At 44.6% G+C, this 13535-nt stretch overlaps 1 protein-coding gene across 2 annotated transcripts in view; it reads left to right on the top strand.

Moving 5' to 3' along the window:
- Window positions 1-13535, top strand: part of GRIN2D (glutamate ionotropic receptor NMDA type subunit 2D) — a 1678351-nt gene that overhangs the window by 1531394 nt on the left and 133422 nt on the right. For both annotated transcript variants that reach the window (XM_069637325.1, XM_069637330.1), the window contains exon 12: window positions 3397-3629. In XM_069637325.1, coding sequence (XP_069493426.1) covers window positions 3397-3629 — 233 coding nt within the window. The remainder of the gene's footprint in view (window positions 1-3396; window positions 3630-13535) is intronic.

The following is a 13535-nucleotide window of genomic DNA, read 5'->3' as shown; positions in this document are numbered from 1 at the left end:
TTCACATACTTGGCTTCTTAAACTTCATGATCCTTATCAACATGTTTTTCTCAAATAGTCGTTTGTGACTTCCTTTATAAGGTTCTGTAGCTCGCTCATAAGACTCTGAACGGGCCTGTTCTCTTTCCAAGCTAATAGTTTTCTTGTCTATTTATCTCCGTCTCAGGGGTGTTTATTATTCTCTTCCTTTCTTTAAGGCAGTTCAAATCTCTTAACTTTATTTCCCACTTTCTCTCCCTCCTACTCAGACGAGTTCCACCTGCTACTCCAATTCTTTTGATCTCACTATCGAGAATGTTTATTTTTCTCTTTCTTTCATTAGGACAGTTCAAGTTTCTTAACTAGGTTTCCCAGCTTTTCTCATTCCTGCTGAGACAAATTTCTCCATGTATTTTAATTCTCCTGGCCTCCCTCTCTGGGCTGTTTATTATTCTCTTTCTTTCATTGGAGCAGTTCAAATTTCTTGACTTTGTTTCCAAGCTTTGGCCATTTCTATTTGGGTGAGTTTTTAGAAATAGTGCATCCGGTGTTGTTTCCTGTTCCTCCTAGATTATCCGTTACCTTCCGTACCTCTATTGATCATCTGCACGAGTCCTGTGGGTCTGGTACCTTCTTTGCCTCTCAATCTCGTGTTCTGCGTGCTCTCATTGCCATTCTCGCTGTATGATTCTTGCTCCTACTCCTGGCTTTTTAGTATCGGCCGGGGAGCCAAAGCGCTTGCTGTGACTTCCTCCGGTGTGGTCAGCATAGTTGTGCAATGATTTTGTGGTCACGCTACCACTCAGCCTCCGATTCCAGTCACCACTTCTGCTTTATCCGAGCAGCTTACATTCAGCGTCTGCACTGCTTGATTCAGACACCTTTGGATGTTGCAAACTGTTACGTTAAGGGGCCCTCTCCTGCTTCAGTCTACAGTCCTCTCTCTCTGTTTCATCTAATGAGTGCTCTTCTTTTAACATACTCATTGCAGTGGATTGGCAATTTCCATTTAAAGACAACTTCCCTTTCTTCCTGATAACAGCCCAATGTACCCATATCTTCAGTTAATTCACTGTACTTGGAAGTATTTGACAGATTAGATAGTCCCATGTATGCCCTGGAATTGGATTGGTTTAGGGAGTTCCTCACTGGAACGGGAATCCTTATCCCCAAAGGGGGAGTCTCTCCCGGTGAGGTCCCACCTGCCTCTACCACTAGGGAGGGAGTTGCGGAGCAGGCTCACCTCCCTAGCCTCACAGGAGGGGTCTCCATTTAGGGAGAAGGGACACCTTTCCTCATTGTGTCACAGTGCAGTTACAATTGTTTGCAAATTGTGAACCTACACCCAGATCTGATGGTTGGTGTTCACTTGGATTTCTTTACTTTTTGTAGCTGGTGGGCTATAGTGGTTAGTGAGTAAACTGCTGGATGTTAAATCAAGACACTGCAGTTATAATCCTGGCTTCTCCATATAACGCGATGTTGTGATCCTGGGACAATTTCTTTATTTCCCTGTGCCTTCATTTCATCATCTGTACACCAGCATGGCATGCACATTTCCGTCCCCTTGAGGTGTTATAGCCAGACACTTTGGGACTGAATAACCTTGTTTAGAACACTTGTAAATTCCCTGAATACTTTAGGGTGATCTTTTTTTACTCAAATTCCCTCTGTTTCATTCCTCTCCTCGCTCTATTTAAGGTGAATCATTTCACCTGACAGATGGTGTTTGCCAAGTTCTGACACAAAAAAAAGTAAAAATTGTGTAATATTCCCCACACAAGCTTTACTTCAAGGCAAGTCGCGTGTATAAAACCTCTGTCAACACAGACCACCTCCTGTTCATACACCAAGCAAGCAAGCTAAGATAGTAGCAGAAGTGATCCATCTGGGAAGACGAAGGGAGAATCCGAGAGGTGAAGATGTCTGGGTGGAGATTGCCTCCTGAGTGAGGAACTGTGGCTCTCTGATGTCACCAGGCTGGCCACCATGGAGAAAAGTCCTGGGGCCAGGAAACTCAAAGAAAGAATGGAATGTACAGGCACGTGTGGAATAACCTGTATACCTGTCTACTGTTTCCTATCCAAATGTGCTGTACCCAGCAATCTGCACGACGGATCCACTCCCTCCGAGCAGCCTGACCCCACCCTCTGTTTCCAATCTGCTCCACTGTACAGCTTCTTCCTGCTTCTCTGGCCTACCCTGCCCCTCACCTTACATATATCTTTCCCTTTCCTCATGAAAGGTCTTAATGAAAATGATACTGTTACACTGCACCATACTGATTGTTCATGTGCTTCCGAATGAACAAAATGTCCCCACACAGATGTCACCCTGGTATAGTGAAATGTTGATACAATTATGCACGGAAGAGTATTTCTAGGAGCTACACTTGCAGTAGTAAGGACGCGCAATGCACTTGCAATGTAGCACTTCACTATGCATTCTTCCTTTGCACTTTCATTTCCTTCCTCTTCCCATTGGCAACTGAGAAATATGTGTTTTCTCTTTGGAAGAATCCCGGAAATAGTGCATTCTGAACAACTCAGTACTTACTCAGTGACTGTTTATTTTCTATTTTTCTCACACCATTTTTGCTAAATGGTTTTCAATATGCATTGTTTGTACGAAGTGTTAAGAAACTGAATTAATTGGTTTGACAGAATGGCATACCATGTGTTGTGCTGAATGTGTAATCATACAAAATATATTAAAACATACTAAAAAATACAAGGCAGTGGAATGGAAAAGGGTTGACCTATTAATCTGGACTGATATTGAAGCAATACGCCCGTTGCTTCCTGAAGCTATGTAGCACTCAACCACCCTAATAATAATAATATTAAATGATGAAATTAATTTGAATCAAATTGAACATTGAATTTGTAATAATACATTGTTCTTTTATTTGTCTATGTAAAGTTTTATGTTAAAACTATATCACATAAAATAAATAAATTAAATAATAGTCATTCTTAACCTGCATAAAGGACGCATACGTTTTGAGCATGGCTGACGTTGCACGTGCATGAATGTGGGACGTGCATGCTGTTTGTGCATGCATTTTGCTAGTGCATGCTGCAGTAGCTAGGCTTTCCTCCACCTTATTCCCCGCCACATTGAATGGCTCACAGTAAAACATGAAAAAGAAATGAGAAGCCTCATTTTTCAACCCAGGACTGAGAAAGTTCCATACCTACCATACATATAAATTTGGTTGGAATGCAAAGGGAGGAAAAAGCAGGGGAACAAAGAAAAAAGTAGAAAGGAAGGAAAGGGAGAGAAGGCAAAAGGCGGAATTCTGGGGGGATACCTCCCATTGTGAAAAAACACAGAAAAATAGAAACAATGTTAATCAGGAGTTGTGAAAAAAATCGGTTGATAAACATTGAACTTGTTTGGTGCTGCCTTCCACAGATGAAATTGAGATGCTGGAGAGGCTGTGGCTGTCTGGCATATGTCACAACGACAAGATCGAGGTGATGAGCAGCAAGCTGGATATCGACAACATGGCGGGCGTCTTCTACATGCTGCTGGTTGCCATGGGCCTGAGCCTGCTGGTGTTCGCTTGGGAGCACCTCATCTACTGGAAGCTGCGCCACTGCATGCGGCATTCTGGGAAACTGGACTTCCTCCTGGCGTTTAGCAGGGTACGTGTATCTATGTATCATGTAGTTCATTTCTCGTGTGCACTGTATTGCTGCGTGGCCACTTCTCTGCCCGAGATGTTACTTGATTTCCAGCCTAGTGGCCAAGGTCTCCTCGGGCTATCAAGTCCTTGGTCTCTCGCACGAGCCATACTCTGGAGCGGGTCTGAAAGGGGCCTGTGGTGTGCTGCCTGAGCCCAGTCCCTCTTGGAAGAGCAAGATGTTCGGTCGTTGGCTTGAGTCTTTCAAGAGGAGGGTCAGTGTGCCCTGACACTTTGCCTCTATGTTTCATGTATTGAATCCGGATGGGCTCGCAGCCCGGAGATGCATTCTCGGAGTTCCCCATGAGAACGTATACACTTAACAGGGGGCCTGAAACCTGTGGCTCCTCATTTGTTTGGAACTACAACTCCCATGAGCTCGCACCATTGACTATGTTGGTTAGGGCTGACAGGGTTTGTAGTTCAGGAGAGCTAAAGGTTTCAGACTCCTGAGCAGAACACATTTTAATGGGCTCCCTTCTCCACTGGAAATCAGTGGTGAGTACCACTGGCTTCCAGTGGAGAAGATAGTTTGCCACATGTCACTGTTGATGAATGAACAGCGGGATGTGGTGAGCTATCTTTGTCAGTTCAGAGGAAGCACAAACCTAAGGATGTTGGATTTTTGTCACACTCTTCCTGTATTGGCCCTCCAATCCCCTCCCCTCAAATGTTCTCAATGACTCTAAAACTTTCCAAATCCCACAAACTATGTGTGAGGAATCTTTATGGAGGAGCCTGCACCAGTGCACCTGTCTGTCCTCCTGGCAGGTCTCTTTTAATAGATCTGTGAGTTGCTCTAAATTTACACAACCTGGGAGGGACAGATATTGACTGTTTTCTGGGCGACCCTCTATCACTTTCTGGGTGCAGAGTGCTGGGATTATGGAAAATCTCTCTGTGAGAAAAGGGACCGGGCAAATGTGGGACGAGGAAACCGGGTGTCCTTTAACCCTTAACTGCTGGGCTATTATACAAGTCTATGCAAACAGGGCGAGCATACTCGTCCTCAGCATTTAGTGTTTCCCAGAAGCGTGATCCATTAGCATTACCTCTCTTGAGACCAGGTGAACAGATCGCAAAAGTTCTGAAAAGGAATAGTCCAGGGCCCCACCAATGACCTTGGTGTCAGGACGCCTTGAGACTAGTTTTACTGGCAATTGTTTGTGCTTGAAAAATAAACGACTAAACTAAAACAAATGGGTGATGATATGATAGGTTATTTATAACGCCCTTAATACCCAGAGGTTTTTAAGCACGGACGCGGGGATCAAACCTGCGCAGCTCTGCTTCGTCTTGTTTCCAAGGCGAGCACGTTGCCGCTGAGCTATACTCCAAAGAAGAGGGTTGAAGACAACCTCTGGCTGCATAAATGGATTTGCAGAGCAGTTAACACCTGCCAATTCTTAACCCCTAGCTGTGTCGGAAACTGCCAGAAAATTGACTCGGGCACCAATGAAAACGTGGACCACAGTTGCCAAGGCCTATTCATTCCTTTTGTGACACGGTTTGAATATTAATCAAGGGGGAGTTTTAAGGGGTGGGGTGGTTCGATAAAATGTGATGCAAATTGTGCATTTAAAATATATTTTATTTAGCAAAACCGGTCAAAACTATTAGCTGCAGAGAGAATTAACTCATCTACTGGCCCAAATTGGCCCGAAAAGTGGCCCATTTTGACCAAAAAAACGGTCCCACACCAGCATTTTGTATTTCTGGTTCAGCCATGGGCCTATTGCTGTATAGGCCAGTCAAGATCTGACTGCCAGTCTGCTACGCAAGGGTATAGAAGGGGCAAATACAATTTCAGTGCAGTTGGAATATCCCAACCTGAAAAACAGAGCATGCACCTCTAATGGGCATGCATCAGTCAAACCAAGAAAATGAGAATGCATCCATGATCTATCTATCTATCTATCTATCTATCTATCTATCTATCTATCTATCTATCTATCTATCTATCTATCTATCTATCTATCTATCTATCTATCTATCTATCCAACTACCCAACTATCTACCTAGCTACTTATCTATCTCTAACTATCTATCTACCTATCTCTATCTATCTATGTACCTACCCATCTACCTACCCAACTATCTACCTAGCTACCTGTCTATCTCTACCTACCAATCTATCTGCCTACCTATCTATCTCTATCTATATATATGTACCTACCCATCTGCATACCTACCCATCTATCTACCTAGCTACCTATCTGCATTTCTAGCACCCATCTAGCTACCTATCTATGTATCGATCAGTTTACCTGCCCATCTACCTACCAGTCTACATATTTAACTGTCTATCCCAGGCTTACCATGTCATTTCGCCGTATTCTGATCACTGCATGTGTGTTTTCCCTTTTCTCCACTTATGTGTACTTAGATGTTGAAGACCATCAATCAAACCAGCTTAGCTAGCAGCCACTGGTGGCTCTGTGAGCTGGGGTGCTAATGCCTTAATATCTAGAGCTTTGTGCGAGATGTCAATGGACAGAACCGAGGGAGAGGGATAATCTCAGGCAGGCCCTGCTTGAAATCTATTGAAATATGGAACAGAAATAGCCAAGAAAGGCTTTTTCTTGTGTGCTTCGCCAATGAGTCTGAACTGCATTTCTGCACTTAGTTGTAATACTGAGAATGTCGTCATTAGGCATCTGACTGCCAAGGTATTTTGACTACTTCTAAATAAAAAAGGTGAGAACTCACAAAATGTAGCGTATATGTCAGTCATTACAGTGAATAATTCTAATGTTGTTAAGAGCATATAATCTACGCTGTTGTCCTTTGTTTGTTTCTATGCTAATGTTGGTGACAATCTGTCCCTGGTTAAAGAATCGCTGGGAATGTCCACTTGGATTGAGGGATGGGAAAGTGGTTGCTGCTCTTCTGTGCGAGGGTGAGCCTATGAGGGAGAACACTTTCTACATATGTTCCACTTTTAAGGATCCAAAGGGTGGATTCAAGAGTGTGGCATTCTGAATATCGCATATATTTCATAGGCACAACAGGAGAGAGATGATGAAGTTAGGTTCCTTTGTTCTGTTCCCTGAGCCTGTTTGAGGGGGCCTGTATCCCGCCTCATGGTTATAGGACCAAGCCAGCAAAACCTTATCTTAGTGTGGATGTCTGCAGTCCTGGCCCCACAGAAGTCTCAGTTCTACGGACTTGTTGGTTTCCCACTAAACAGGCTTGGAAAGGCACAGCATATAGAGAATGGGTAGTCAACTATACTGGGTTTTTAATATTTTTTATTTGGGGTTTTCATGGAGTGCAAATGTCACATCGGAAAGCCCCCGAGCGAGGACATGTGTTTATTACAAAAGGCAAGAAGGACGGGGTGTAATTCCAGGTGGTTGGTAAAGTGAGTGGTAGGGAGAAAGGAGAAGAGTAGGTGCGAGGAAGGATGTGTGGTTTCTCAGTGTCAGCGGTATATCAGTAGAGTAAGGTGGGCTTGTACTTGGACACACAAGCCTCTTGAAGTGAATGCTCGTAGGCTACTTTGTGGACTGCAAGAGTGGGGCATTGGATCTGATGTTGTGGGGATTGAGGTGTCCAAGCCTAGGGGCACAGACAGAGAATGCCTGTTTCTTGGTCCCCTCTCCCTTGTACAGCGTTTGGTTTGAGGCAGGCCATGGCTTGTCTGTTGGTGTTATTGAGATCATTGTATTATTATTATTATTATTATTATTATTATTATTATTATTATTATTATTATTATTAGGGTATTTATTGAACGTGGACCTAGCTTCAAGAAGCAATGGGGTGCTTTACATCATAGGGCGTAAAACATGCTTAAGGAAGCAGAGAAACAGGGGAGTAGGAATATAACAACAGGGAACGGTTGACAATTTTGTAATTGTAGTTGTTTATTTATAATGCACTTAATACCCAGAGGTTTCTTAGAGCAGACCCGGGGATCGAACATGTGTTGCTCTGTCAGGTTCCTGGCCTATCTCCCCCTTCTCCTCACCTGATTCCTCGGAAGACAGTACCTGAAGAGCCGCCTCCCACTTCCTATGGTCCTTCTTTGTCGAAATCTTGCCTTTGAATGCTCGGAACTTCCGTTCGTGTAGATAAGGTCTGGCCCCTCCGGAGGCCACCTTGGCAGAGATGGAGACCTGCCCTCGGGGGATCCCAGGGGTCCAGCCTCAATACCAGGGAAAAACCCTGAAGGCGGAAAAAACCCTAGTTCTTTTCTTTAGATGGGTTCAATGAGATGGCTCCAAATTCAATACTCAAAGTCCAAATGAAAGTACATGATGCTGGATTCCAAAAAGGTTACAAATAAGTGAAAGAGCAAAACTGCCAGATCTCCAATTTCAGGAAGGTAAGACTGGACTAAAAATAGAGGATGAAGATAAACTGAAAGGGAATGGATCCAGGAAGGAAGCAAGGGAGTGCTAGAATCAGGAAGAAAGCAAAAGGTTATGCCGAGTGTAAAAGGCTAAGAAAGAAAGGGAAAGTAGGAAATAAGCAATAACGTGCACGGCTGGAACAAACAATGAAAGAAAGGTAGGAGAGCCAAGAAAATGGGAAGGTCAGCGGAACGAGAAATAGCTTGGAACGGCTGACAGCTAGTAAAGACAGACGCCGCCGTGGAGGGAGCTGCGAATGGCCGGAAGGACTCGGTAACCAACCAAGGCAGGTACAGTAAGCAAGAAAGGATAGCGCAGCAGGCACTGGCTTCCAGAAAGGCAGGACATCGTAGGTAAGTAAACAAAGATGAGAGCAGGGAGAAAACAGCAGGCGGAAGGTAACGCCGATAGCAAGGAGCGGAATGGCAGACGCCGAAAGAATAGAGTTGGTACAGCAGTAAGATCGAGAAAACCGCCAGAGGAGCGGAAAGGAAGAAAAAGTGAAAGCACATAGGCAGATGAGGAGGAAGGAACGAATGAAATCAGACAAGAAGGCACAGAAGGGTAATCTCTGGATGATAGGAACAAACATTACAAGGGCAACGGAGCGCTGTAGATGAACAGATACAACACGCCGGTTTGTGGGCGGAGTCAGTATTTAGAGGGACTACCGCCATATTGTGTGAGGACTAGAATGTCTCACTAACGAATTCCATATATCCATCGGTTCCAGAACCTCCAGCCGCAGTTCCTGACAGTCTAGCCCCTTCTCCTCAGGGGACTCCCGGGTTTGCCCAGATGGAGTTAATGGAGTTGATGAAACCTCCTCATAAGCCGAGGGGCATGGATGTGACTCACCGGCTCCCAAGATCTTTCTTCCACTGGATACCCTTTCCAGTGAACTAGGTAATGTAATCAACCCTTGCGATATCTGGAATCGACCAGGTAGGCCACTTCATATTCCTCTGGAGTCTGCTTCACATGAGTACGACCTTTGTGAAGAGGTCTTTGGAATGGGTCTTCTTTATACTCTTTTAGTAGGGAGACGTGAAAGACAGGATGCACCTTCTTGAGATAGACTGGAAGTTTGAGCTTATATGCCACTGGGTTAATCTGTTGCAAAATGGAGAATGGCCCAAGAAAACGTGAGGAGAATTTCCCTGTATGAACCCATCTAGGTAGGAATTTGGTAGATAACCAGACTAACTTTCCACATCGGATTGGAACTTCGGCTCTCATCTGCCCATCTCTTTTGTGTTTGTAGGCTGACTCGGTGTGCTTTTTTGGCGAGTTCATGTACTTTGTGTAAATCCTGCAATACTCCGTCCAAGGCCGGGATCTTGGTAGATGGAGGACTGAGCCAGGGTAAATGTTGGGGATGAAACCCAGAAGTACAAAAAATGGACTCATCTGAATTGAAGTATGCAGTGCATTATTATAGGTGAACTCCGCTTGCGGAAGGTAGCGATACCATCTGTGTTGTTGTGGACTACAGAAACACCTCAGGTATTGCTCCAGACTGGCGTTTAATCTTTCGGTTTGCCAGTTACTCTGCGGGTGATAACCCGAAGAAAGAGTTTGGTGGATACCCAGTGTCTGGCAGAGTGATGCCCAGAACATAGATGTAAAGTGAGGTCCCCGATCAGATACTATCGTCCGGGGCAACCCATGCAGGTGAACTATATCCTGGAGAAAACCTGCTGCAGTTTCTGAGGCTGAAGGTACTTGTTTAAAGGCAGAAAAGTGGGCCAATTCACTGAATGAGTCTATAGTCACCATGATTACCGTCATACCTTCTGACGGGGGAGGGTCGACTATGAAGTCTGTGGAAATATGCTCCCATTGACGTTCCGGTAAGGAATGCTGCTGAAGTAGACCTAGAGGTTTACCTGTTCGATGTTTGTTAGAGGCACAAACAGAACGAGTAGAAACATACCGGTAAACATCCTGTTTTTGCCTTGGCCACCAAAAACCCCTCCGTAGTAGTTCGTATGTCTTTCTAATACCAGGATGCTCCTTTAAAGGAGAATCATGACACCAGGAAAGTACAAGTCTCTGGAGCTTCTTGGTAGGAATGAAGAGAGCCTCATCCTGGTAATATAAACCATCATTACCTTGATTGACCGTGGAGGGAAACTCAGTACAGGTCTGATACTGAGGGATCAGGTCTTGGGGGAATGAAACTGTCGATACAAAGACCTTGAGATCAGGGAAGACCAGATCATGTCCTTTTTAAACCCCCAGAACAATCCCCCAAGCTCCTTGACAATGCATCTGCCTTCTTGTTCTCAGTAACAGGAATGTACGTTATCACAAATCAAACTGTAGAAAAAAAATAGGCCCATCTGGTGTGTCGTGAATTTGTGCACTCCATTTGTTGTAAAACCCGAAGGTTAGGATGATCTGTTCTGACCACAAAGCAGTGAGCAGCTCCTTGCAGGAGATGGCGCCATTCTTTGACAGGCCAACTTGATTGCCAATAGCTCCCTTTCAAGGACAGAATAGTTGTGTACGCTGCTAGTAAGAGTCTTCGAGAAATATGCCACGGGGTGTTTGTAATCATCTTCCGATTTCTGAAGTAAGATGGCCACCACAGAGCCTATAGAGGCGTCTGTCTCCAGAATGTAAGGTTTAGTCTGATCCGGCTGAATCAAGATGGGAGCTGCAGAGAAACACTTCTTAAGGGCTAGGAATGCCTTCTGCAGTTCATCTCCAAAGATATATTTGACACCCTTTTTCAAAAGAGAAGTGAGAGGAAGAACAGTGTTGGAGAAGTTGGGGATGAACCTCCGATAGAAGTTGGCCAATCCCAAGAAGCCTTGTAGCTCCTTGATATTGGTGGGTTCTCTCCAATCTCTGATCGCCTTAACCTTCATGGGATCCATCTCTATACCCTTCCTGGACAGAATGAATCCCAGGCAGGACACAGAAGTGGTCTCGAGCTGGCATTTGTCTGGTTTGACCAGCAATTGATGTTCCTGAAGACGCTACAACACTCTTTTGGCCGTTAACCTATGATCCGTTAACGTCTTGGAGAAAACCAAAATGTCGTCATGGTACACCACCACTGTTTTAAACAACAAATCAGCAAATACCTTGTCCATGTATCTCTGGAAAATAGCTGGCGCATTAACAAGACCAAACAGCATCACTCTATACTCAAACAGTCAAAAGGGGGTGCGGAATGCAATCTTCCACTCATCCCCTTGTTTGATTCTTAGGAGGTGATAAGCGCCTCTTCAATCCAGTTTGGTGAAGTAGACCGCCCCTTGTACAGCCTCCAGTTTGTCCTTCATAAGTGGCATGCGATACCTGTCCCTGATAGTCACTTTGTTTAACCCTCTGTAGTCGATAAACAGGCGTAATTCTGCGGAATCCTTTTTGTATTTGTATTTGTTTTATTTATAACGCGCAAACCATCAGGCCCGGAGGCATCAGGGCGCAATTTGTACAAAGTTACAATAATGCATATATACAGACATAAGACTTACATTACATTAATGCATATGTACAGACATAAAAATTACATTACCCAAATAATGACAGAGTTTCTATCTACATACATTACAGTGATTGCAGTGCCGCTAAGGCTTAACAGTGGATATACCCATAGGGTGTACAGAAAGTAATAACGGAGGTCAGCGGGCCAGAGTATGTAAGACAAGAGCATGTCTTAGTTCTGGTCAAAAAGCAAAGATTTGGTTTTGGACTTGAATGTGTTGAAAGAGTCTTTGGCTCTGATAGTAACGGGGAGGGAGTTCCATAGCTTAGAGGCTAGGACAGGGAAGCTAGTGCCCCCCGCTTTTTGAAGTTTGAACCTAGGGATCGATAGGCAGTGGGTCTGGGCAGTTCTTAGAGGACGGGAGGTTGAGTGGCGAGACAGCCGACTACAGAGGTAGATAGGGGCCTTGTTAGCCAAGCATTTGTGTGTGAGGGCAAGTCTTTTGAGTAAGATTCTCTGCTTGACAGGTAGTCACTTTAGGTTAATTCTGGATTCTGAAATGTGGTGGTTGCGGGGGATGTTTAGGGCAGCTCGAATGGCATTGTTCTGGTAGTTTGTTCAGGTTCTCTTGGCTGGTGCCTAAGTAGAGTGCACTACAATAATCAATTTTGGCCATAATGAGAGTTCTAGCTACTGTGACAGTGTTAGGGGTGGTAAGAAACGGTCTGCAAGCTGCAATAAGTTTGCACGTGTATTCAGAGGCAGATCTGACTGCATTTATTTGTCGAGATAAGGATCAGGTGGCGTCAAGGTAAAAACCTAACGTTTTGGTATCTTTCGAGACTCGTATGTTATTACCGTCTATGGTGAATGACTGATAGGACGGCTCTAGTTTGCTCAGGTGTTGCGAGGTGACCAGGATAAGGTGCTCTGACTTGTCGTCATTTAGACATAACTGGTGTTGGGCCATCCAGGCTTGGATGACCAGGTAGACGTCGTTAAGGGCCTTGGTGTCAGCTAGATAATCACCTGTGATGGGAATGAGTATCTGGGTGTCATCCACATAGTTAGTGTAGGAGACACCCAGATAGTCAAGCACATCAAAGAGTGGTTTCGTGAAAATGTTATAAAGTGTAGGTGACATGCAAGATCCCTTGGGTACGCCGCAGTGAATTGGGGAAGGGCCCCCGACTGCGGATGGGGCAAAGACCCTCATGGATCTATTGCTCAAAAAGGATTTGATCCAGGCAACGGCAGAGGACGAGAAGTTGGCAGCAGAGTGGAGGTGCTTGCATAGGATCTGGTGGTTGACCAGATCAAATGCGGCATAGAGGTCGAAGAGTAGTAGCATTGCTAGTTTGCCCTTATCCTTCAATACCTCAATTTGGGTTTTAATGTCTATTAAAGCAGTTTCCGTCCCATGTCTGGGACGAAAACCAGATTGTCGTAGACCTAGCAGATTGTTGGATTCCAAGTAATCTTGGATCTGAAGGTATGCTGCATGGTCTAAAATCGTAAGCAAGAACGGTACCGTGCTGATAGGTCGGAAGTTAGTAGGTATGCTTGGGTCTAGGGAAGGTTTTCTGAGCAGTGGGATCACCCAAGCGTCCTTAAGGTTGTCTGGGACAATACCTGTTTTGAAGGATGAGTTGATGAAGGCCGTAATGAATGGGGCCAAATCATGTGCAGAGTCCTTAATGATGGGAGCTGGGCAAGGGTTACCTTGGCAGTTGGAAGGTTTAATTCTCAGGATGATATTTTCTACTTCAGTAACTGTGAGTGGTGAGAAGGCAAATGGTTTAGTATTAGCAGTGTCTAGAGGGAGGGCCCTAGCACGGGAGAGTGAGCGGTTGTCGAGCTTCAGACTGTCCTGTTTGTCTTTTATTTTAGATTGTAGCGTACAGATTTTATTCAGTAAGGCTGCTTGAATGTTAGCACACCATTTACTGTCCTTTTTGTCTGGGGGGGGAGACTGGAGTTTTTAGCTCTTTTTGGATTCTGAAGAGTTCCTTTGTATTCGAATCAGCTTGCAGAATACGATTATTAAGAGACTCTTTTTTTGCAGTGA

The sequence above is a fragment of the Ambystoma mexicanum genome, chromosome 1q (genome assembly GCF_040938575.1).
Source record: "Ambystoma mexicanum isolate Mex_15411 chromosome 1q, UKY_AmexF1_1, whole genome shotgun sequence".
Lineage (NCBI taxonomy): Eukaryota > Metazoa > Chordata > Amphibia > Caudata > Ambystomatidae > Ambystoma > Ambystoma mexicanum.
Note: the sequence above shows the minus strand (reverse complement) of the source record. Positions and strands in the feature narration are given on the sequence as shown.